The sequence below is a fragment of the Girardinichthys multiradiatus genome, chromosome 22 (assembly GCF_021462225.1).
Source record: "Girardinichthys multiradiatus isolate DD_20200921_A chromosome 22, DD_fGirMul_XY1, whole genome shotgun sequence".
NCBI lineage: Eukaryota > Metazoa > Chordata > Actinopteri > Cyprinodontiformes > Goodeidae > Girardinichthys > Girardinichthys multiradiatus.
The window spans coordinates 45,070,685-45,097,225 of record NC_061814.1 but is presented as its reverse complement, the minus strand read 5'-3'; the positions used below and the strand labels follow the sequence as shown (position 1 = coordinate 45,097,225).

Below are 26,541 nucleotides of genomic sequence, written 5' to 3'. Positions count from 1 at the left end.
AAGTGGAACGTGTTTCCTGTAGAACTTATTTTGTTGTTAAACATGTTTTCTGTTAACATATTTTTTCCAGTGGAAAACTTTTTTTGTAGAACATTTTTTGCAGTGGAACATTTTTTTACAACATTTTATGCCGTAGAACATGTTTTCCTGTAGAACATATTTTCTATTAAAATGTTTTCCTGTAGAACATGTTTTATGTAGAACATGTTTTTTCCAGTGGAACATTTTTTGCTGTGGAACATGTTTTATGTAGAACATATTTTCTATTAAAATGTTTTCCTGTAGAACATGTTTTATGTAGAACATGTTTTTTCCAGTGGAACATTTTTTGCTGTGGAACATGTTTTATGTAGAACATATTTTCTATTAAAATGTTTTCCTGTAGAACATGTTTTTTCCAGTGGAACATTTTTTGCTGTGGAACATGTTTTATGTAGAACATATTTTCTATTAAAATGTTTTCCTGTAGAACATATTTTCTATTAAAATGTTTTCCTGTAGAACATATTTTATATTAAAATGTTTTCCTGTAGAACATGTTTTATGTAGAACATGTTTTCTATTAAAATGTTTTCCTGTAGAACATATTTTCTATTAAAATGTTTTCCTGTAGAACATGTTTTATGTAGAACATGTTTTTTCCAGTGGAACATTTTTTGCTGTGGAACATGTTTTATGTAGAACATATTTTCTATTAAAATGTTTTCATGTAGAACATGTTTTCCTGTAGAACATGTTTTATGTAGAACATATTTTCTATTAAAATGTTTTCCTGTAGAACATGTTTTATGTAGAACATGTTTTTTCCAGTGGAACATTTTTTGCTGTGGAACATGTTTTATGTAGAACATATTTTCTATTAAAATGTTTTCCTGTAGAACATGTTTTATGTAGAACATGTTTTTTCCAGTGGAACATTTTTGCTGTGGAACATGTTTTATGTAGAACATATTTTCTATTAAAATGTTTTCCTGTAGAACATGTTTTTTCCAGTGGAACATTTTTTGCTGTGGAACATGTTTTATGTAGAACATATTTTCTATTAAAATGTTTTCCTGTAGAACATATTTTCTATTAAAATGTTTTCCTGTAGAACATATTTTATATTAAAATGTTTTCCTGTAGAACATGTTTTATGTAGAACATGTTTTCTATTAAAATGTTTTCCTGTAGAACATATTTTCTATTAAAATGTTTTCCTGTAGAACATGTTTTATGTATAACATGTTTTTTCCAGTGGAACATTTTTTGCTGTGGAACATGTTTTATGTAGAACATATTTTCTATTAAAATGTTTTCATGTAGAACATGTTTTCCTGTAGAACATGTTTTATGTAGAACATATTTTCTATTAAAATGTTTTCCTGTAGAACATGTTTTATGTAGAACATGTTTTTTCCAGTGGAACATTTTTTGCTGTGGAACATGTTTTATGTAGAACATATTTTCTATTAAAATGTTTTCCTGTATAACATGTTTTCCTGTAGAACAAATTTTCTATTAAAATGTTTTCCTGTAGAACATGTTTTATGTAGAACATATTTTCTATTAAAATGTTTTCCTGTAGAACATATTTTCTATTAAAATGTTTTCCTGTAGAACATATTTTCTATTAAAATGTTTTCCTGTAGAACATGTTTTATGTAGAACATGTTTTTTCCAGTGGAAAATTTTTTGCTGTGGAACATGTTTTATGTAGAACATATTTTCTATTAAAATGTTTTCCTGTAGAACATATTTTCTATTAAAATGTTTTCCTGTAGAACATGTTTTATGTAGAACATGTTTTTTCCAGTGGAACATTTTTTGCTGTGGAACATGTTTTTTCCAGTGGAACATTTTTTGCTGTGGAACATGTTTTATGTAGAACATATTTTCTATTAAAATGTTTTCATGTAGAACATGTTTTCCTGTAGAACATGTTTTATGTAGAACATATTTTCTATTAAAATGTTTTTCTGTAGAACATGTTTTATGTAGAACATGTTTTCCTGTAGAACATGTTTTATGTAGAACATATTTTCTATTAAAATGTTTTCCTGTAGAACATGTTTTATGTAGAACATGTTTTATGTAGAACATGTTTTCCTGTAGAACATGTTTTATGTAGAACATATTTTCTATTAAAATGTTTTCCTGTAGAACATGTTTTCCTGTAGAACATGTTTTATGTAGAACATATTTTCTATTAAAATGTTTTCCTGTAGAACATGTTTTCCTGTAGAACATGTTTTATGTAGAACATATTTTCTATTAAAATGTTTTCCTGTAGAACATGTTTTCCTGTAGAACATGTTTTATGTAGAACATGTTTTTTCCAGTGGAACATTTTTTGCTGTGGAACATGTTTTATGTAGAACATATTTTCTATTAAAATGTTTTCCTGTAGAACATATTTTCTATTAAAATGTTTTCCTGTAGAACATGTTTTATGTAGAACATGTTTTATGTAGAACATGTTTTCCTGTAGAACATGTTTTATGTAGAACATATTTTCTATTAAAATGTTTTCCTGTAGAACATGTTTTCCTGTAGAACATGTTTTATGTAGAACATATTTTCTATTAAAATGTTTTCCTGTAGAACATGTTTTCCTGTAGAACATGTTTTATGTAGAACATATTTTCTATTAAAATGTTTTCCTGTAGAACATATTTTCTATTAAAATGTTTTCCTGTAGAACATGTTTTCCTGTAGAACATGTTTTATGTAGAACATGTTTTTTCCAGTGGAACATTTTTTGCTGTGGAACATGTTTTATGTAGAACATATTTTCTATTAAAATGTTTTCATGTAGAACATATTTTCTATTAAAATGTTTTCCTGTAGAACATGTTTTATGTAGAACATGTTTTTTCCAGTGGAACATTTTTTGCTGTGGAACATGTTTTATGTAGAACATATTTCTATTAAAATGTTTTCATGTAGAACATATTTTCTATTAAAATGTTTTCATGTAGAACATGTTTTCCTGTAGAACATGTTTTATGTAGAACATATTTTCTATTAAAATCTTTTCCTGTAGAACATATTTTCTATTAAAATGTTTTCCTGTAGAACATGTTTTATGTAGAACATATTTTCTATTAAAATGTTTTCCTGTAGAACATGTTTTATGTAGAACATATTTTCTATTAAAATGTTTTCCTGTAGAACATATTTTCTATTAAAATGTTTTCCTGTAGAACATATTTTCTATTAAAATGTTTTCCTGTAGAACATATTTTCTATTAAAATGTTTTCCTGTAGAACATGTTTTATGTAGAACATGTTTTTTCCAGTGGAAAATTTTTTGCTGTGGAACATGTTTTATGTAGAACATATTTTCTATTAAAATGTTTTCATGTAGAACATGTTTTCCTGTAGAACATGTTTTATGTAGAACATATTTTCTATTAAAATGTTTTCCTGTAGAACATGTTTTCCTGTAGAACATGTTTTATGTAGAACATATTTTCTATTAAAATGTTTTCCTGTAGAACATGTTTTATGTAGAACATGTTTTTTCCAGTGGAACATTTTTTGCTGTGGAACATGTTTTATGTAGAACATATTTTCTATTAAAATGTTTTCATGTAGAACATGTTTTCCTGTAGAACATGTTTTATGTAGAACATATTTTCTATTAAAATGTTTTCCTGTAGAACATGTTTTCCTGTAGAACATGTTTTATGTAGAACATGTTTTTTCCAGTGGAACATTTTTTGCTGTGGAACATGTTTTATGTAGAACATATTTTCTATTAAAATGTTTTCATGTAGAACATATTTTCTATTAAAATGTTTTCCTGTAGAACATGTTTTATGTAGAACATGTTTTTTCCAGTGGAACATTTTTTGCTGTGGAACATGTTTTATGTAGAACATATTTTCTATTAAAATGTTTTCATGTAGAACATATTTTCTATTAAAATGTTTTCATGTAGAACATGTTTTCCTGTAGAACATGTTTTATGTAGAACATATTTTCTATTAAAATCTTTTCCTGTAGAACATATTTTCTATTAAAATGTTTTCCTGTAGAACATATTTTCTATTAAAATGTTTTCCTGTAGAACATATTTTCTATTAAAATGTTTTCCTGTAGAACATGTTTTATGTATAACATGTTTTTTCCAGTGGAACATTTTTTGCTGTGGAACATGTTTTATGTAGAACATATTTTCTATTAAAATGTTTTTCTGTAGAATATATTTTCTATTAAAATGTTTTCCTGTAGAACATGTTTTCCTGTAGAACATGTTTTATGTAGAACATGTTTTTTCCAGTGGAACATTTTTTGCTGTGGAACATGTTTTATGTAGAACATATTTTCTATTAAAATGTTTTCATGTAGAACATATTTTCTATTAAAATGTTTTCCTGTAGAACATGTTTTATGTAGAACATGTTTTTTCCAGTGGAACATTTTTTGCTGTGGAACATGTTTTATGTAGAACATATTTTCTATTAAAATGTTTTCATGTAGAACATATTTTCTATTAAAATGTTTTCATGTAGAACATGTTTTCCTGTAGAACATGTTTATGTAGAACATATTTTCTATTAAAATCTTTTCCTGTAGAACATATTTTCTATTAAAATGTTTTCCTGTAGAACATGTTTTATGTAGAACATATTTTCTATTAAAATGTTTTCCTGTAGAACATGTTTTATGTAGAACATATTTTCTATTAAAATGTTTTCCTGTAGAACATATTTTCTATTAAAATGTTTTCCTGTAGAACATATTTTCTATTAAAATGTTTTCCTGTAGAACATATTTTCTATTAAAATGTTTTCCTGTAGAACATGTTTTATGTAGAACATGTTTTTTCCAGTGGAACATTTTTTGCTGTGGAACATGTTTTATGTAGAACATATTTTCTATTAAAATGTTTTCATGTAGAACATGTTTTCCTGTAGAACATGTTTTATGTAGAACATATTTTCTATTAAAATGTTTTCCTGTAGAACATGTTTTCCTGTAGAACATGTTTTATGTAGAACATATTTTCTATTAAAATGTTTTCCTGTAGAACATGTTTTATGTAGAACATGTTTTTCCAGTGGAACATTTTTTGCTGTGGAACATGTTTTATGTAGAACATATTTTCTATTAAAATGTTTTCATGTAGAACATGTTTTCCTGTAGAACATGTTTTATGTAGAACATATTTTCTATTAAAATGTTTTCCTGTAGAACATGTTTTCCTGTAGAACATGTTTTATGTAGAACATGTTTTTTCCAGTGGAACATTTTTTGCTGTGGAACATGTTTTATGTAGAACATATTTTCTATTAAAATGTTTTCATGTAGAACATATTTTCTATTAAAATGTTTTCCTGTAGAACATGTTTTATGTAGAACATGTTTTTTCCAGTGGAACATTTTTTGCTGTGGAACATGTTTTATGTAGAACATATTTTCTATTAAAATGTTTTCATGTAGAACATATTTTCTATTAAAATGTTTTCATGTAGAACATGTTTTCCTGTAGAACATGTTTTATGTAGAACATATTTTCTATTAAAATGTTTTCCTGTAGAACATATTTTCTATTAAAATGTTTTCCTGTAGAACATGTTTTATGTAGAACATATTTTCTATTAAAATGTTTTCCTGTAGAACATGTTTTATGTAGAACATATTTTCTATTAAAATGTTTTCCTGTAGAACATATTTTCTATTAAAATGTTTTCCTGTAGAACATATTTTCTATTAAAATGTTTTCCTGTAGAACATATTTTCTATTAAAATGTTTTCCTGTAGAACATGTTTTATGTAGAACATGTTTTTTCCAGTGGAACATTTTTTTGCTGTGGAACATGTTTTATGTAGAACATATTTTCTATTAAAATGTTTTCATGTAGAACATGTTTTCCTGTAGAACATGTTTTATGTAGAACATATTTTCTATTAAAATGTTTTCCTGTAGAACATGTTTTCCTGTAGAACATGTTTTATGTAGAACATATTTTCTATTAAAATGTTTTCCTGTAGAACATGTTTTATGTAGAACATGTTTTATGTAAAACATGTTTTCCTGTAGAACATGTTTTATGTAGAACATATTTTCTATTAAAATGTTTTCCTGTAGAACATGTTTTATGTAGAACATGTTTTATGTAAAACATGTTTTCCTGTAGAACATGTTTTATGTAGAACATATTTTCTATTAAAATGTTTTCCTGTAGAACATGTTTTCCTGTAGAACATGTTTTATGTAGAACATATTTTCTATTAAAATGTTTTCCTGTAGAACATGTTTTCCTGTAGAACATGTTTTATGTAGAACATGTTTTTCCAGTGGAACATTTTTTGCTGTGGAACATGTTTTATGTAGAACATATTTTCTATTAAAATGTTTTCCTGTAGAACATATTTTCTATTAAAATGTTTTCCTGTAGAACATGTTTTCCTGTAGAACATGTTTTATGTAGAACATGTTTTTTCCAGTGGAACATTTTTTGCTGTGGAACATGTTTTATGTAGAACATATTTTCTATTAAAATGTTTTCCTGTAGAACATATTTTCTATTAAAATGTTTTCCTGTAGAACATGTTTTATGTAGAACATGTTTTTTCCAGTGGAATATTTTTTGCTGTGGAACATGTTTTATGTAGAACATATTTTCTATTAAAATGTTTTCCTGTAGAACATGTTTTCCTGTAGAACATGTTTTATGTAGAACATATTTTCTATTAAAATGTTTTCCTGTAGAACATGTTTTCCTGTAGAACATGTTTTATGTAGAACATGTTTTTTCCAGTGGAACATTTTTTGCTGTGGAACATGTTTTATGTAGAACATATTTTCTATTAAAATGTTTTCCTGTAGAACATATTTTCTATTAAATGTTTTCCTGTAGAACATGTTTTATGTAGAACATGTTTTATGTAGAACATGTTTTCCTGTAGAACATGTTTTATGTAGAACATATTTTCTATTAAAATGTTTTCCTGTAGAACATGTTTTCCTGTAGAACATGTTTTATGTAGAACATATTTTCTATTAAAATGTTTTCCTGTAGAACATGTTTTCCTGTAGAACATGTTTTATGTAGAACATATTTTCTATTAAAATGTTTTCCTGTAGAACATGTTTTCCTGTAGAACATGTTTTATGTAGAACATGTTTTTTCCAGTGGAACATTTTTTGCTGTGGAACATGTTTTATGTAGAACATATTTTCTATTAAAATGTTTTCCTGTAGAACATATTTTCTATTAAAATGTTTTCCTGTAGAACATGTTTTATGTAGAACATGTTTTATGTAGAACATGTTTTCCTGTAGAACATGTTTTATGTAGAACATATTTTCTATTAAAATGTTTTCCTGTAGAACATGTTTTATGTAGAACATATTTTCTATTAAAATGTTTTCCTGTAGAACATGTTTTCCTGTAGAACATGTTTTATGTAGAACATATTTTCTATTAAAATGTTTTCCTGTAGAACATATTTTCTATTAAAATGTTTTCCTGTAGAACATGTTTTATGTATAACATGTTTTTTCCAGTGGAACATTTTTTGCTGTGGAACATGTTTTATGTAGAACATATTTTCTATTAAAATGTTTTCCTGTAGAACATATTTTCTATTAAAATGTTTTCCTGTAGAACATGTTTTCCTGTAGAACATGTTTTATGTAGAACATGTTTTTTCCAGTGGAACATTTTTTGCTGTGGAACATGTTTTATGTAGAACATATTTTCTATTAAAATGTTTTCATGTAGAACATATTTTCTATTAAAATGTTTTCCTGTAGAACATGTTTTATGTAGAACATGTTTTTTCCAGTGGAACATTTTTTGCTGTGGAACATGTTTTATGTAGAACATATTTTCTATTAAAATGTTTTCATGTAGAACATATTTTCTATTAAAATGTTTTCATGTAGAACATGTTTTCCTGTAGAACATGTTTTATGTAGAACATATTTTCTATTAAAATCTTTTCCTGTAGAACATATTTTCTATTAAAATGTTTTCCTGTAGAACATGTTTTATGTAGAACATATTTTCTATTAAAATGTTTTCCTGTAGAACATGTTTTATGTAGAACATATTTTCTATTAAAATGTTTTCCTGTAGAACATATTTTCTATTAAAATGTTTTCCTGTAGAACATATTTTCTATTAAAATGTTTTCCTGTAGAACATATTTTCTATTAAAATGTTTTCCTGTAGAACATGTTTTATGTAGAACATGTTTTTTCCAGTGGAAAATTTTTGCTGTGGAACATGTTTTATGTAGAACATATTTTCTATTAAAATGTTTTCATGTAGAACATGTTTTCCTGTAGAACATGTTTTATGTAGAACATATTTTCTATTAAAATGTTTTCCTGTAGAACATGTTTTCCTGTAGAACATGTTTTATGTAGAACATATTTTCTATTAAAATGTTTTCCTGTAGAACATGTTTTATGTAGAACATGTTTTATGTAAAACATGTTTTCCTGTAGAACATGTTTTATGTAGAACATATTTTCTATTAAAATGTTTTCCTGTAGAACATGTTTTCCTGTAGAACATGTTTTATGTAGAACATATTTTCTATTAAAATGTTTTCCTGTAGAACATGTTTTCCTGTAGAACATGTTTTATGTAGAACATGTTTTTTCCAGTGGAACATTTTTTGCTGATGAACATGTTTTATGTAGAACATATTTTCTATTAAAATGTTTTCCTGTAGAACATATTTTCTATTAAAATGTTTTCCTGTAGAACATGTTTTCCTGTAGAACATGTTTTATGTAGAACATGTTTTTTCCAGTGGAACATTTTTTGCTGTGGAACATGTTTTATGTAGAACATATTTTCTATTAAAATGTTTTCCTGTAGAACATATTTTCTATTAAAATGTTTTCCTGTAGAACATGTTTTATGTAGAACATGTTTTTTCCAGTGGAATATTTTTTGCTGTGGAACATGTTTTATGTAGAACATATTTTCTATTAAAATGTTTTCATGTAGAACATGTTTTCCTGTAGAACATGTTTTATGTAGAACATATTTTCTATTAAAATGTTTTCCTGTAGAACATGTTTTCCTGTAGAACATGTTTTATGTAGAACATGTTTTTTCCAGTGGAACATTTTTTGCTGTGGAACATGTTTTATGTAGAATATATTTTCTATTAAAATGTTTTCCTGTAGAACATATTTTCTATTAAAATGTTTTCCTGTAGAACATGTTTTATGTAGAACATGTTTTATGTAGAACATGTTTTCCTGTAGAACATGTTTTATGTAGAACATATTTTCTATTAAAATGTTTTCCTGTAGAACATGTTTTCCTGTAGAACATGTTTTATGTAGAACATATTTTCTATTAAAATGTTTTCCTGTAGAACATGTTTTCCTGTAGAACATGTTTTATGTAGAACATATTTTCTATTAAAATGTTTTCCTGTAGAACATATTTTCTATTAAAATGTTTTCCTGTAGAACATGTTTTATGTATAACATGTTTTTTCCAGTGGAACATTTTTTGCTGTGGAACATGTTTTATGTAGAACATATTTTCTATTAAAATGTTTTCCTGTAGAACATATTTTCTATTAAAATGTTTTCCTGTAGAACATGTTTTCCTGTAGAACATGTTTTATGTAGAACATGTTTTTTCCAGTGGAACATTTTTTGCTGTGGAACATGTTTTATGTAGAACATATTTTCTATTAAAATGTTTTCATGTAGAACATATTTTCTATTAAAATGTTTTCATGTAGAACATGTTTTCCTGTAGAACATGTTTTATGTAGAACATATTTTCTATTAAAATCTTTTCCTGTAGAACATATTTTCTATTAAAATGTTTTCCTGTAGAACATGTTTTATGTAGAACATATTTTCTATTAAAATGTTTTCCTGTAGAACATGTTTTATGTAGAACATATTTTCTATTAAAATGTTTTCCTGTAGAACATATTTTCTATTAAAATGTTTTCCTGTAGAACATATTTTCTATTAAAATGTTTTCCTGTAGAACATATTTTCTATTAAAATGTTTTCCTGTAGAACATGTTTTATGTAGAACATGTTTTTTCCAGTGGAACATTTTTTGCTGTGGAACATGTTTTATGTAGAACATATTTTCTATTAAAATGTTTTCCTGTAGAACATATTTTCTATTAAAATGTTTTCCTGTAGAACATGTTTTATGTAGAACATGTTTTTTCCAGTGGAATATTTTTTGCTGTGGAACATGTTTTATGTAGAACATATTTTCTATTAAAATGTTTTCCTGTAGAACATGTTTTATGTAGAACATATTTTCTATTAAAATGTTTTCATGTAGAACATGTTTTCCTGTAGAACATGTTTTATGTAGAACATATTTTCTATTAAAATGTTTTCCTGTAGAACATGTTTTCCTGTAGAACATGTTTTATGTAGAACATGTTTTTTCCAGTGGAACATTTTTTGCTGTGGAACATGTTTTATGTAGAACATATTTTCTATTAAAATGTTTTCATGTAGAACATGTTTTTTCCAGTGGAACATTTTTTGCTGTGGAACATCGCTACTACGTGTCGTGAAGTGGCGCAGAGTGTGTGATCATCCCGTCTCAGCGGGAGACATGATCCTGATGAAAACTGACTTCATTTAGACTTGATTGTACAATAATCCTAAAGTGGATTGAAAGGCTGAATATCCCGTCGGAGTGTCACGCAGCAGCTCCACAAGAACTCATTTATGTAACAAAGAGCTGATCCAGTATCGGATCTGATGGGAATAACTCATCCAGCTGCGGTTATTGGATTATAATTGGATTATAATCTCACAGAGACAAACAACAGAGCAGAATAAAGACAGAAAACTGACAAACATCTGAATAAACGTTCCAGCTTCAACAACTCTGTTAAAGAAATAAAGTCTGACTGTCATCTGTACCTCTGAGACATCCCAGAGTCTCCATCCAGTGCAGTGCCAGACGTCTCTGTTTTTAACTTTCTATAATTAAAATAAGAATAAAAAAGAGGGAAGAGGGGTGCTTCTTTTGAAGGAATGGGCCAGATGGGGCCCATCCTGGGGAGGCAAAGTAAAACCAACATCCAGACCAGAACCTGTTCTACATCAGGTGAGTTGGGCTGGGAACCAGTGATGGATTGAGGACCCAAAGTTTACATAAATATCAGAACATAAGTAATCTGCTGCTGCTTAGTCACACCAACTCGTTGCTCTGCCCCCACCCCTTGGTGCTGCCACTTAAAAATTCAAAACCAGAAGAGTTCAGATAAGCTTAGATTTATCTAAACCAGAATATCATCTAAAAGATCTGCCTCATGAACAATTGGATCCTGGATCTAATGTTCTAATGTTCCAGGAACATGATACTGACTCGGCTTTGTAGACAAATCCATGAAGGTTCTGGTGCCACACCAGCTTTGGATTCTAGGAGTCAGCATCAGAAAAGAGTTCTAAGAATGAAAAGCTTTGAAATGTGGATTTCTGAAGGAGAACTACGATGAGACAAGTTCTGATCTTAAGAACTTTGGACTTCAGTCTATAAACTGGTCTCTGCAGATAATAAACCTCACATCTCCAGCTCACTGCCTCTGGACCAGCCACTCCCCATAGGTTGGAACCCCTGGACCTGCCTGCTGGTTCTGTTCTGCTTTTATTGATCAGTCTGAACCCACAGCAGTAACAGATCCAAGTTAAAGGGACTTTATGCTGTTTTTCAGCCGCTTTGTTTAAGAACTTTGACCTGGACTTTCAGTCTGTAGAACCAGAACTTTAATTATGGAACAGGCATGCTGGACACCGAAACAAAAGACTGATATGACCAGCACACAGACTCACCAAACGGACCGAACCTTCAGCCCTATAGTTCACCAGAAACTCACCGGACACGTTCAGCTTCCCTCCCAGGAACCAGCGGATCTGGCCTCGGCTCAGATCGCAGTCCTGGACACGCTGGAACGGTTCGATCCATTTGAGTCTGTCGGTGGCTGCGGAGCCCCAGAACCGGTCCGCGTCCCTGACTGAGAGCAGGTACAGGTCCCGATGGGGCAGTCGGGACAGGTGTGAGCTCCAGGAGCCAGGAGGGGGAGAGGAGGACACATACCGGCACAGTCGGGTCCGGGCCTGGCTCGGTCTGGACGTGACAGTCCTGTAGCGGCCCATGAGGATCCATAGAAGTCCGGTTCCCTTGCAGTGAGCCATGTTGATCTTGATCGGTCAGACGTGAGACTGAACACCTCCGTCCCCCTTCCCCGGCTCCAATAGGTGGCCTCAGGTACAGAGGCAGGGGGCGGGGCCAGCAGCTCACCGGGACGGTCCGAGACGGATAGAGCTCAGGTTCGGTTTCGCTCGGATCAGTCATCAGAGACTGGATCAGTCACGTTTCACCTTTACGTTTGATCTTAAGCTGTAAAATTCAGATTCTGATGAAAATGATTCTTACATCAGATTTTTTCTCATTAAATATTAATATGACGAACTGCCGCTGATCCGGATCAAGATTTCCTGTTATTATCTAGAATCAAATGAAATGCTGAAGTGCTTTTATTTTCTGGATGCAGCCTAATGTGACCCAGAGACTCAGCAGCAGCATCTGGTGACGGTGGGAAGGAAAGTTCAGCTAACAAGTCTGGTTTTAAAGCAGACTCAGAGTCTGACACAAACCAGAACTCCTGCTGCAGCATTTTGGATCAGCTCTTTGTGGACATCCTGATAGTAAAGAATTACAATAATCCAGCCTTGAAGTAACAAATGTATGGACTAGTTTTTCAGCGTCACTCCTGGACAGGATATTTCTCATTTCCACAATATTCCAGAGGTGGAAGAAGGAAATTCTAGAAACCTGTTTAATATGGGATTTAAATGACATGTCCTAGTCAAAGATAACACAAGGTTCTTTACTTTATTACTGGAGACTGAAGCAGAGTCTGATATGACTGCAGCTCTTCATAAAAACATCAAAACCAGCCTCTGCTCATTAACCCTGCTGCTGTCAGATTGATCCCAGTAAGCTGATAATCAGATCAGCTGCTTGTTTGTCACATGATGATATTAACGATGATGTCAAAGCCGAAACAAACATGTTGTCTCCTCCTACAGCTTCACTCATCGCTTAGCTTTATTAGCCAGCAGGAAACATCTGGAACCATCGGTTCCTCCACATTAAGGCAGAGCACAGAGCAATGTGGCGTACTGTCCCTTTAACATGTAAACAACCTGTTTGTCTCTGCAGAAGATTAACAGCCAGTCATCATAAAAGTGATTAAATCTATTGTTCAAACACAAAGGTGGGATAAACGGTTGTATACATCCTGTAATCTCACTGCAGGTCTACTGGATTACACATTATCATCTGGAATTACTGGCCTCTGACAAGCTGCTCAAACTGGAAACCAGTCCACATCTGTCTGATGTATCGTAACGGCCCAGGGTCAGAGGTCTAAGCTGACTAAGCAGCAGATACACAGTTGGAAAAGGTAATGTGGTGTAGTTAAAGGCTCACAAATTCTGCTCTTAGGGTTAAGGTGTTAGTTCAGTAGTGAAGCTAGAGTCAAGTGGTTGTTCTGCAGGAAGATGGATGTGATGAAGGAAACATGAATGCTCAGATGTTCACTCATAGATTGAACTGTATTTTACCTCTTTAACACGTTAACGAGTCCGCTGGACCAAAACACTTTCATCTGGAAAATGGACCTTAGTCTGGGTCAGAAACACATCCAGCGTCACCTGGAGTTCCTCAAGGCTGTGCTCAATCCTTTACCTTTCACTCTGAAGATTGCTGACCACAGATGGTAACTCAGCTGTTACCAGTCTGACCAGGAAGAAGTGGAGCTCCAACATCTGAAGGAGAAGGTCAAATGCAACAGCCTGGGTGTGAACATGGATGAATCCACCTGCACTGAGGAGGAACCCCAAGCACCCGTCCTGCCATTTATGACCCCAGTGTAAACAAAACACAACCATCAAACCATTCCATCTCAACTTTTATTGTACCTTCACCCACAGAAAAATAAACTGGGATGTTCAAGAATAACAAAACAGAAATGAGCCTAATGAGAAAAAAAGCAGTTCGTTCAGAGGTCAGTGGTGGCGTTCTGGTTCTGCTGACTTCGCTTCAGGTGAGCTCTGGTCTGCAGGTGAGCCTTGAGGAAGGTGAGGAGGCGGAAGTGTTTCCCGCAGTCGTGGCAACTGTATGGCGTGTCACCGCTGTGGATGCTGCAGTGCCTCATAAAGCTGGTGGCCTGGTTGAATGTTTTGGAACACAGCGAGCACTTGTAGGGCTTCTGTCCAGTGTGGGTGTAGCGGTGGTCCCGCAGCAGCTCTTTGAGCCGGTAACTCTTCCCACACACATCACAGTGGAATGGTTTTTCCCCAGTGTGGCTGCGCTGGTGTGCTTTGTACTGCGATGGGTTGGGGAACTTCTTCCCGCACATCTCACACTTGATGATGGCGTCTGCAGCCGGCAGCGCACTGGCTGGCAGCTCGTGTGAATGTTTGCTGATGATGTGGTTCTTTAGGCATCGGAAACTCTTGCCACAGACGAAGCAGAGCTGCCTCTCTCTAGTGTGCGTTGCTTGGTGGCTGCGAAGGTTGGCAGCCTGGTTGAAACCCCTCCCGCAGGTGGAGCAGCTGTACGGACGGACCTCCTGGTGCACCAGTTTGTGGCGCGTCAGGTGGGAAGTGTGGTAGAAGGCCTTCCCACAGACCTCGCAGATGAAGGTCTTGTTAAAGTGGGTCATTCTATGGGTTTTTAGCACACTGATGCAAGAGTAGCCCTTCCCACAGATGTCACAGTGGCAGCACTTCTCACGGGTGTGATGCGCCTTAACGTGCAGGTCACGATGAGTCTTGTGGTTGAATCTCTTCGGGCAGTAGTTACAGCCGTATGGCAGACGTCCGTGCTCCTTGATCTCGTGTTCCCGAAGCTTCAAGATGCCGGTGAACGTTGTGCCGCACACCGAGCACAGCGGATGGGACTTCTTCTCATGGTCAGCTAGCCGCTCAGCACTGGGAAACAGCTTGCTACACCGCGAGCACTGCAGATGAGTCTCGACACTCACTTTGACTGTTTTTTGTCTCCTCCAGCTGCAGTGTTTAGTCCTGACTCTGACCTCTGCTGCTGAGGCAGCATCAGGCGGCGCAGATGGTTGAGCATAAGCATGGTCATTTGTTGGAGATGAAGGAGAGGAGAAGCGGGGGTGCAACTGTGTTTTCTCAACCGTCGAATCAGAGGAGCTGGTTTTGTTTTCATCTGAAAGAGAGAAAAATATTGAGCAGCAACGATTCATATGATCACCAGCAGAGGACGTGGTCACGCTCTTATCTGATCAGGTGATTTAGGTGGTAATTACCTTATAAACACTTCACATAGAGGCAGGAAAGAGACAAACATCAATAACAGCTTGAATAACTTCACACAGAGTTCCTCGAGGCTCCCTTCCTGGCCCATTAACACATCCCTTCTGTAGCTTCAGAAGAAATCCAAAAGTTTCCACTGTTTTTTTTGCTTTTTTCCTCCTTACTGACAAGTAAACTCACCATCAGCACTGTTAGTACTCTGCAGCGCCACCAGCAGGCTCCTGGACTCACCAGCAGTGCTCTGAAAAACAGAAGCATGGTCAGACTTTGCTCAGCATCCACAGTTTCTCTTTTTACAGCTGGATTCAGTCACTGACTCTGTACAGCAGGATGTAGGTGTGGTCTGTGCTGGGGTCATGGACACCTGCATCTTCACCTGAAACACAGAAAAAATTGGATTTTCATCTGATTTACACTAAACACATGAGTCTGGAACTTTTTCCAGATGCTTGGAAATTAACAGAATAAGGCTGAAGGTCTCAGCTACGGAGATAGGCTGAACAATTGATGGGACTCAACCCACTGCATATCCGTCTCTCACACCTGTCTGAGTTACCTGGGGGTCCACCACTGACAAATGGTTTATTGAGAACTTACCTTCACCTGTCTGAGTCTTCATTAACTTTCCACAAGTATCATCAGGAGAAGGCGGAGCCTCTCTAACAGTCTCTTCCTGCCTTGTCATGTTTGCTTCGAGTATCTTCAGGATTTTATCCACAGCTTCCAGACACAACCTGTCCACTGCTGCTCCCAGTTTCTCCTGAGAAAACCAGTAAACCTCCATCACTCCACATTCTGGATCTACATCTGAAATACTTCAACCACCTCAATCTGGACTGACTTATTCTACACTAAACAGAGATTCTTTAAAACAGTGATTGGGTCCCATCTGTGCTGACTGGGACTCAAATTTAGTTTAGTTAAGACGAGGCCGGGCTCTGCAATCTGCAGCCATGTGGCTCTCCAGCTCCTCCAGAGACACTCTGAATAGCATTAGGCCCAATGAATATAGACCTAAGTAACATTGTTAATTAGTAAAAGAATAAAACAGATAATTTTCAGGGGTTTTTCTGTCATTAGGCCACGAACAACGTGCTTTTTGTGAAAGGTTCCCTTCAAGAAAACAAATTAAATCTTTTTTGTACAAGTCTGACATTTTCCCTGCTTTCCTAAAACCTAAACACATGTAGAACCTTGTTGTTCCTTGAAACAAACCTTGTCTCTGCAGGTCTTGTAGTCAATAAGCTAGGATCGTGTAGGTTTTGGGCTCAGGCCAAACTTATGGAGTAAGAACGCTGTCAGAAACAACGTGTCTGTAAAGACAGAAATGTGTGCATATTAGTCAATAGTTGTGCAGAAGTAAAATCTAAAAGAGGTATTGTATATTTTCTCTATAAAAATACAAAATAAAATGTTACAGCTTCAAGAAATTACAAACACAAAGTTCAAGTTTACAGTTGTGGTTTATTCTTTATGAATACAATATGCTATAACAGTTTGTGAATATGATTTATTTTTTATGAGAATATGAATTTATATCAACGACTTGGTGTCACGTGATCTCAGGCTCAGAATATAGTGGGTGGAGTTATATTCAATGATGTACAGTAGGTGGCGCTATGCACCTCTGAATTTGTTGTGAACCACCAGCAGAAGAAGAAGAAGAAGCAGAATTATCGCTAAAAGAAGGTACCAAGAAACTACGATACAAAGTCAGGTGATGTTAAAAAGTTTATATATGTCTTAATGTCGTTAATATATGTTCTTGGTCCATCATCTTGGTGCTAATGCTGCTTCTTCTTCTTCTGCTGGTGGTTCACAACAAATTCAGAGGTGCATAGCGCCACCTACTGTACATCATTGAATATAACTCCACCCACTATATTCTGATCCTGAGATCACGTGACACCAAGTCGTTGATATAAATTCATATTCTCATAAAAAATAAATCATATTCACAAACTGTTATAGCATATTGTATTCATAAAGAATAAACCACAACTGTAAACTTGAACTTTGTGTTTGTAATTTCTTGAAGCTGTAACATTTTATTTTGTATTTTTATAGAGAAAATATACAAAACCTCTTTTAGATTTTACTTCTGCACAACTATTGACTAATATGCACACATTTCTGTCTTTACAGACACGTTGTTTCTGACAGCGTTCTTACTCCATACAATCTGGAGTCAGTAAAAGCGAAGGTGTACAGGTTGTTGACTCCTGGTTGAAGGTCACAGATCCAGGATCAGCATAAATCATCAGCTGGTTACGATGAAAGCAGATAACCTGAAGATAACCTTCCTTCTGTGGTGGTGGCAATCATGTTTATTAAAAACAATATTCCAACAGCTTTATGCTGGCAAGTTGCACTGAATCTGGTTGCTATGGAAACTGATAAGATCAAATGAATTTATTTGCAAAGTTAAGAAAAGCTTGTGAAAATCAAGCTCATCTAAAAAAGTAATTTGCACTTTTTTCACCCCGGCCCCTTTGGATGCTCACCTGATATCATGAAGGCAAAGAACCTTCTCTCTAAGAAAATATCTAGGATGTTCAGAACCAGAACTCAACTGCAGAAGACCCAATAATGCCCCATTAATACTTCAGAATTAAAGCTGCCTGTGGATCAGTGGAAAGTAGCGAGTTTCACTCCAGCTTCCCCATACCACATGCTGAAGTGTCCTTGGGCAAGACACTGAAGCCCATGTTGGCTACAGATGTTGTGAATGAATGAGAGAATGCAGGCGGTGGTTGTGACTACAGAAATGTCCAGTCTGTTTAACTTCCTCTGTGGAACAAGGACGGTCAACTTGTATTCCTGAATGAAGCACCATCAGACCCTCCATGTGACCAACAGTGGTCTCACCTTTCCCAATAATCAGGAAGAGTCTGGTGATGATCTGTGGATCTTCCAGGATAATGGAGCATCGTTATCACAAGGCTGAGGTGGTAACTAAGTGGTTCATGGATCAAAGATTTTAAATCCATGGAATCTTCCCAGATCTTCACCTCGTTGAGAACTTGTTGAGGCTTTATAAAACCCTGATGGATCTCTGAACGAAAGCTGCGGAAACGTCGGAAATGTTTATTACTGACCTCCAGAAAACCACAGAGAAACATCTGATTGGTTCCCAGGCCTGCAGTTTAGCAGGAAACTCTTTCATCACCAGAAACCTTCGGTGAAGCGCACTTATCAAAGTATACTTTTAAGAAATGCCGAACCAAGCGGAACTGGTCCGAACCTTTATTTAATACGACAATAACCAATATGTGGACTTTAAAGTTTGTTCCGATAACCTGGGATAAAATGTTGTAAACGGAGGTTGGAAATGTCATAAGGACCTTGACGTCACCAAGAGAGAGCTTCTGGACCCGGAAGTGTTGATTGTGTTAGCCGTTAGCTACGGTTAGCTTACCTCGGCCTGGGACTCCGGGCTGTTAGAGAGCTCCTCCACCGCGGTGTCGACGTCCGTCAGCAGCATCTGGGCCAGGCTGCTCACGATCAGTGCCACCTGGCTTCTGATTGCAGCTAAATCCGCCATGTTGGGCCGCGGGTAGCTCAGAGCTAACAAGCGGCTGGAATTTGGTACTGGAAGTGACGTAGTTGTCGCGTCCTGCTACTAGTGGCTGCTTTTCTATTTACTTTAACACAGTGTTCACTAACATGCAAGGAAAAACTCAAACAGCGGCTGAAAATCTCATTTTTAAGCAGCTTTTTTTCTATTAATGTCAAATTAAGATGTTGGGACCAGGGGCAGATCTATGAGGGGTAAAGGAGGGGGCAACTGCCCCTGCTGTAGAGCCTTGCTACCCCAGCTGCCTCCCCCAACTCTTTTGTTCTTAAAATCATACTTGTACAAACTATCCACTTGTTTGTCCAAAACCCTCTTGTGACTTCAAATTGAATATTACATTAACCTAAAATATACAATTGTAAATATAATCTTCAGTCCCTGTGAAACGTAGTTAAGGGCCTGCATCAATCAGAATCAGAAAAGCTTTATTGTCAAGTACGTTTTTGGACATACAAGGAATTTGTTTTGGCGTAGTCGGTGCAATACAATACAAATTAAACAGTATAAATATAGCTACAATATAAATAAAAATATATGTGCACAGTTTTAAATGAGTAAGAGTAAATGTAGAGCAGTATAAGATGCGAACACTGCAGTGCATACTATTGAAAGCTCATCATTGTTAAATATGTGAAAAATGTTCCAAAAACTGCATGTTTATTCACTCTGCTGAAAACACTGTATACATTCATACATTCATGCTTGAAATGTTTGCTAGGCCACAACAATATTTATCAAACATGAGTGACACTAAGTGGGCCTTTGTGAGATGTTTTGCTGCACAGCATGACAATTAGTGCCTTGCTTTCTCCTTAAAGTGCTAGCTGAAATTCATAGGAGGCTAGCTCCTTGGTTTAATTCAGAGCTGCGTACATTAAAGCACAATGTTAGAAAATTGGAGAGAAAATGGCGCTCTACACACCTAGAAGATTCCTACTTAATCTGGAAAAATAGCCTACTGTTGTATAAAAAGACACTTCACCAAGCTAGAACAGCTTATTTCTCATCATTAATAGAAGAGAACAAGAATAATTCTAGATTTCTCTTTAGTACAGTTGCTAAACTTACACAGAGTCATAGCTCTGTTGAGCCATACATTCCCTTAGCTCTTAGCAGTCATGACTTTATGGGATTCTTCTTAAATAAAATTGATTCTATTAAAAATAAAATCTTTGACATACTCCTGAAGATGATTACTTCATCCTCAGCAAGTGAGACAACATTGGAAGTAACTGTAGAACCTGATCTGTGTTTGGACTGTTCTGATCCTGTGGAGCTTCCTGAGTTATCAGAAATATTAGCTTCATCTAAACCTTCAACTTGTATGTTAGACCCAATCCCAACCAAATTATTTAAGGAAGTGTTCCCTCTGATTACCAGCCCCATTTTAGATATGATTAATCTATCTTTAGTAAATGGATCAGAACCACAGGCTTTTAAGTTAGCTGTAATTAAACCTTTACTTAAGAAACCTTCGCTTGATCGAGATGATTTAATAAATTACAGACCTATATCCAATCTTCCATTCTTATCTAAAATTCTTGAGAAAATAGTTGCTAATCAAATATGTGAACATTTATACAGCAATGACCTGTTTGAAGAGTTTCAGTCAGGTTTCAGAGCTCATCATAGCACTGAAACAGCTCTGCTGAAAGTCACTAATGATATTCTTATGACCTCAGATAATGGACTTGTCTGTTCTGGTTCTGTTAGATCTCAGTGCTGCATTTGATCCAGTCGATCATAATATTCTCTTAAAAAGGCTGGAATATGCTGTAGGGATCAGGGGAACAGCGCTAGGCTGGTTTAAATCTTATCTGTCTGACAGATTCCAGTTTGTTCATGTAAATGATAAATCATCTTTAAACTCCAGGGTTAATTGTGGAGTACCACAGGGTTCAGTACTTGGGCCAATTCTCTTTACTATATATATGCTTCCAATAGGTCAAATTATCAGGCAGCATAGGATAAATGTTCACTGTTACGCTGATGATACTCAGCTTTACTTATCCATGAATCCTGATGAGCCCAACCAGTTAGATAGACTACAAGCATGTCTTGAAGACATAAAAACTTTTATGACTTTAAATTTTTTGCTTCTAAATTCAGACAAGACAGAAGTTGTCATCTTTGGACCGGAGTCTTTAAAAAAGAAACTGCTTAGTCAATCACTTAACCTGGATGGCATTAAATTGACCTCTGATAATAAAGTAAAAAACCTTGGTGTTAACTTTGACTAGGACATGTCATTTAAATCCCATATTAAACAGGTTTCTAGGATTTCCTTCTTTCACCTCCGGAACATTGCCAACATTAGAAATATCCTGTCAAGGAGTGACGCTGAAATACTAGTCCATGCATTTGTTACTTCAAGGCTGGACTATTGTAATTCTTTACTATCAGGATGTCCACAAAATGCAGTTAAAAGCCTTCAGCTGATTCAGAATGCTGCAGCAAGAGTTCTGATGAAAATTAAAAAGAGAGATCATATTTCTCCTATTTTAGCTTCTCTTCATTGGCTCCCTGTTAAATCCAGAATACAATTTAAAATTCTCCTCCTCACATATAAAGCCCTTAATGATCTAGCTCCATCATACATCAGAGATCTGATTGGTCCATATGTTCCTAACAGAGCACTTTGTTCTCAGACTGCAGGTTTACTGGTGGTTCCTAGAGTCTCTAGAAGTAGAATGGGAGGCAGATCCTTTTAGTTATCAGGCTCCTCTCCTGTGGAACCAGCTCCCAGTTTTAGTCCGTGAGGCAGACACCCTGTCTACTTTTAAGGCTAGGCTTAAAACTTTCCTTTTTGATAAAGCTTATAGTTAGAGTGGCTTAGTTTATCCTGAACTATCTCTGTAGTTATGCTGCTATAGGCTTAGGCTGCTGGAGGACATAATGACCACTTTCACCCTCTTCGCTACATTCTCATACTACTCTCTAAGTCTGTATTATTTGCTGTTATTTCAGCTTTTAACTTTATGTTCTCTCTCTTTTCTCTTCCTAGAAGCTACACCTGGCTTGACTTTGTGTCTACCTGTGACACCTTTCAGGAGAGGGGAATCGTCTGAGCTTCTGCTGGCAACAACTTAATGCTCACCTTCTACAGATGATCCACATAGCCCTGTCTTTCAGTGTTTAACCCTTTCTCTCTCCTAGACATGGATACTGACTGAGCTTCTACTGTGACTAACTCTATGTTCTCTCTTTCAGACTTTAACCTTGAAAACTGGCTCAGAGTTTATCTGTTCTTTCTTTCTAGATGAAACGACTAAAGGAGCTACATCCATTAACATTTACTTTTCCTTCCCATGGAAAGTACTCCTGGATGGACGGATGGTGGATGGATGGAGAATGGGTGCACTCCTGAAAGCCAGGTGACTGAGTGAGGATGCACGGAATGTGGTGTGCCTTAGATTGGGGCTGAGCATCAGAACTGTCAGCTGAGCGCAGCTCACAGCTGACCTACAGGAACCTGCTGATATTTATCCTTGGATAAAAGGGTGGATTTTTACATGTGCATCTACAAGGTAGAACCTGTCTGCTGCTGTCTGTGACCGTCTCCATAGCAACATGGATGTACCAGCGGTGCTGATAGCTAGCGACCTTCTGTGCAGATGACACAGCTGTGGGTCTGCTACAGATATCCTGATGTTGTGGTAAATGCTATAATAACGTGGAAAACACCACCATCACATACAGCTGTTGGTTTCTATGGAGATTCTGGACACAGGCTGGACTAGCCATAGTCAGAGATGTTTCAGGTGCTGTTTGACCTCCTACATCTCTCATCAATATCCTGACGTTCATAATGATTTATGACAAAAAGTCTCTGATGTTCCAAAAATATCTGATTTTTATTTTCACTTTGATGAGTGATGGCTGTACAAACATGTAATAATAATAATAATAAACAATAAATATTGCTTTTAGTTTACATTCAGAGCTCCAGATTCAGACCACAAACACAGATAAAACAGGAAGTTTCCTCCGGGACCACACAGATGTAAAACAAGGAAAAGTGACCAGACAGAAAAACATTATGATTTACATCCTCCTCAGTCAGTCTGAGTCCTGGAAGCCGATCCAATCACACTGACGTTCTCCAGGTTCTGCAGGGAGGATCGTGAGCAGAACCTTTAGCTTTACGTTTGATGCTCGGAGCTTAGAAAGACTGAACCTCCATAAAAGCTACATTTCATCTTCTTCTCTCCATTTGATCAGTATCTCTTTCAGCCCCGCCTACTCCTCTCTGATTGGTCAGCTTCCACAGGCCTGTGAGGCGTTGCACTGCGACTGGACTAACGTCACATAATAAATCATAAAATTTCTGAACTTATTTCTGATCGTTTTGTACATTTTAGTGCAACAACTTTGCATAGCAACAGATGATATCACAGCTGTTTATTGGCTAAGCCCCTTGACGGAAGAGCCAATCAAATTACAGTTCTGGTCAGTCAGTCCAGCCCAGATTTCTCCCGCCTTCAGCTGCGTTCTTCTGATCCGCCGCCACTCTGCTGCTGTGGCGAGGGGGCGGTCCTAGTAGAGCCACCGCCCTCTTCCTGCTGCTGCTGCTGCTGTTTGGAGGAGCTGGACAGGTCGATGGCCACTTCTTCCTCCTCTGTCTCCTCCCCTTCCAGAAGCTCCTCCTCCTCCTCGCGAGCGCCAGCGGCTTCACAGAAGGAGTTGGAGTGGGTCGAGTCGGACGGCGGAGGACTAGAACATTTCTTGGTCATTTCCAGGGACTTCTTGTGCATACCTGAATGGGCGGAGTCAGATCAGATTCAGTTCAGAATGGGTGTCAGGTCACAGGGTTCACAGAGAGAACTGTGGGGATGTGATCCATGTATTGTATGTGTGAGAGTGTGTATTGATGACGATGTGGTGCGTGTGCGTGGCACTGACGTGCATGCGGCTCACCGAGCAGCCAGGGGGCGCAGGATCCCATCATGCCGTTCTTGGCCGAGTTCAGGATGGACTCTGGGAGTGGGATGGAGTGTCGGACCATGGCGCCGTACAGGCCGTACTCGGCCATGACGCTGCTGCGGCCCCAGCACTTCTCACGCTTACGCCACTTGGCCCGCCGGTTCTGGAACCAGACCTGGAAAACATCGCAGAACCAGAATATTTGGACCAGTTGTGAAAAAGTACTGGAAACAAACAAATACAAATATAGGTTTCAATAATAAATTAGTACAAACTTAGTAACAAACACAATTAATGCAAAGAAATACGTTTATTGTGTCAGCAACATATTCATAAAAATAATAATAATCTATTTAGTTTGGGTGTTATTTATTGAGACAATGAATAATTAAATAATTATTAATAAACATAGAAATCTCCTTGTTTCATTTTAGTTGATGTATTTTAACATAAAAACAAATGTATCATGTTTATATTACTATTATAACTATAATCTAAAACGTCAGAAACAAATCTGTTAAATAATCAGGAAATAAACATCTGGAACAAAGATTTCATTTGTTTTTTCTTAAACTCGGACATGTTTGTCAGGTTACACACACACACTTGGGTTTTTCTATTCTCATAAGGACTTTGCATTGACTCACATTCATTTTTCATTTAGTTATAAGGCCTGGCCCTGACCCTGACCCTGACCTCTAACCCAACAACAGCCTTTCCAGCATCAGAGCCTGATTGGATCAGCTGAGCCGGACCTCAGTCCTCACCTGGATTCTGTCCTCTGGCAGCTCCGTCTTCACGGCCAGCATCTCCCGGGCGTACACGTCTGGATAATGAGCTTCATGGAAAGCTTTCTCCAGCTCCTCCAGCTGATGAGAGGTGAACACTGTCCTGAGGAGGAGGAGGAGGAAGAGGAGAACAGGAGTCAAACTCTGTCCTTAGAGAAGTTGAACTGAACCAAATGAGCTGCAGCTTCAGAACTGGAACCAGGAGGGAAACAAATGGATATATATTATATGTGGATATTTCTCTGAACGACTAAACATTTAATACATGAATCTAATGTTCTCTGATGGTTCGATGTAAGAAAGGAAATTCAAATCTGCACATTTTTATTCATTGAAGCTTTATTTTGATATTTTCTGAAGAAATGTCAATAAATGTGTTTTTAATTAAATCTTTTCAATAATTACCAAATTAGAATTCAGTCATTTTCTAAAATCATTCATAATTAGATCAAAGTAATTAAATAAAACCAGTAAGAATTCGATTGTTTTTTAACATATAAATGATGTATCAGTAATCAGAACTCAGCTCTAAACCGGTCCATCAGAATAATCCTGTTTCATTTGAAAAAGTTTCATATTTTAAATTTCGTTTTGTTTCACATTTGCTCTTTGATTTTTTCACTTATATTTTTTAAATTTTGTTTCTAACTCTGATGTATTTACTCAGCTATGGATCCAATAACTGCAGAGAAATCCATAAGAACCGAACCGCAGATAATACCTTCGTTTTTATACGAATTTAATTTGTTCATTAAATATTTCAGATTTTTTTGAATTTCTGTAGATTTTTTTAATTTTCAGCTGAAAGTCTTCATCACCTGTGTCTCCTCTTCTTCCTCTTCTGGGAGTTTCCGGAGCTTTTCGAGTCGTTTCTGTCCGACAGACACTCTTCATCTGCAGAACAGCATTCAGAACATCAGACCCAAAACATGATGAGAAACTATAAAACAAAGGAGCTGGGATGACCGGAACCGAACTGACAGAAACAGTGAGACAAACAAAACAATAAAAAAATTCAAACTGAATCAGTAAATTCTACTGATAAAGATTTCCAGCTGTTTAGAACTCGGTAAGAAACGGGCTTTAAAGTCGAACCAGTCTGTACCGGAATACGGCTCCCTCTGGGCCTCCAGGTTCTGCAGGTAGTGGCTGTCGGGCCGGGCCTGTAGCAGCGGCAGGTGACCCGGCAGGAAGCATGGAGCCCCGGCGGGCTGCTGTGCCGCCAGGCTGCACAGGAAGCCCAGGCCGAGTGGCAGAGACCCCCCTGGGAAGGAGAAGCCACCGAGGCCGCCGGCCGCCCCCGGAGCCTCCGTTCCGGTACCGGAATCTGCCCCAGACAGGCCCGAACCCGCGGGCCCGGCGGGCTGCTGACGCACTTGAAGGTCCGACTCTAGGCCAAGCAGGTCGGTGATGGCGAAGCCTTTGGACCGGAACCCGGAACCGTGCAGCCGTGCCTTATCGATACCGAACCCGGGGGAGAGCATCCGGACTCTGGGTTTGTCTTCACTGAGCTCCTCCCTACCGGTCATACTGAGGGAGAGGAGGTGATGAAGGTCTAGAAGCAGGACCGGGTCCAGGCGGCAGGAATTTATGTGGCCCCCAGACCCCCGGGTTCACAGCGGGAGCCAATCAGAGGGCAGAACCAGGAGGATGGAAAGTGTGGAGGGGGTGGTTGCGGCGGTAGCGGGGGGGGAGTCCTCTCAATCCCAGAGGATTAATTGCCACCAATTTCCCTCCAATCCGATCTGGATTTAGTGCGGCCAGAGGAGGAGGAGGAGGAGGAGGAGGAGGAGGAGGAGGAAGGTTTAATTTATGTTGTTGATCTTTGATCAGAACAGAAACATCACAGATACATGAGTTCACCTCATCATCTGCTCCACAAACACTCTTCACCCAGAGAAAAGCCCTCCAGCAGGAGAACATCCACATTAGTTCACACCAGA

The 26,541-nt window shown here is 36.5% G+C and overlaps 3 protein-coding genes across 7 annotated transcripts in view; all 3 read right to left on the bottom strand.

The window, feature by feature from the left end:
- acss1 (acyl-CoA synthetase short chain family member 1) overlaps window positions 1-12,164 on the bottom strand; it is a 36,601-nt gene extending 24,437 nt beyond the window's left edge. For all 3 annotated transcript variants that reach the window (XM_047350995.1, XM_047350996.1, XM_047350997.1), the window contains exon 1: window positions 11,836-12,164. In XM_047350995.1, the coding sequence (XP_047206951.1) occupies window positions 11,836-12,154 (319 nt within the window). In that variant the 5' untranslated portion in view covers window positions 12,155-12,164. The remainder of the gene's footprint in view (window positions 1-11,835) is intronic.
- A 1,758-nt stretch (window positions 12,165-13,922) lies between these two features.
- Window positions 13,923-19,049, bottom strand: LOC124858756 (zinc finger protein 708-like). Of its 2 annotated transcripts, XM_047350958.1 has the most exons (6): window positions 18,729-18,865; window positions 16,526-16,623; window positions 15,908-16,070; window positions 15,628-15,686; window positions 15,491-15,551; window positions 13,923-15,203 (listed from the first exon to the last, which is right to left on the bottom strand). In XM_047350958.1, exons 3-6 carry the CDS (start codon window positions 15,993-15,995, stop codon window positions 14,026-14,028), a joined length of 1,386 nt encoding a protein of 461 aa, XP_047206914.1. In that variant the 5' UTR covers window positions 15,996-16,070; window positions 16,526-16,623; window positions 18,729-18,865; the 3' UTR covers window positions 13,923-14,025. The 2 variants fall into 2 exon arrangements, with proteins under 2 accessions (XP_047206914.1, XP_047206913.1); XM_047350957.1 differs by lacking the exon at window positions 16,526-16,623 and having other exon boundaries at window positions 18,729-19,049.
- Window positions 19,050-22,717: 3,668 nt separating this feature from the next.
- On the bottom strand, window positions 22,718-26,231 carry vsx1 (visual system homeobox 1 homolog, chx10-like). 2 transcript variants are annotated; one of them, XM_047351887.1, is made up of 5 exons: window positions 25,704-26,231; window positions 25,417-25,492; window positions 24,578-24,701; window positions 23,805-23,985; window positions 22,718-23,643 (listed from the first exon to the last, which is right to left on the bottom strand). In XM_047351887.1, exons 1-5 carry the CDS (start codon window positions 26,125-26,127, stop codon window positions 23,369-23,371), a joined length of 1,080 nt encoding a protein of 359 aa, XP_047207843.1. In that variant the 5' UTR covers window positions 26,128-26,231; the 3' UTR covers window positions 22,718-23,368. The 2 variants fall into 2 exon arrangements, with proteins under 2 accessions (XP_047207843.1, XP_047207842.1); XM_047351886.1 differs by having other exon boundaries at window positions 23,790-23,985; window positions 25,704-26,230.
- Between the last annotated feature and the right edge of the window lie 310 nt (window positions 26,232-26,541).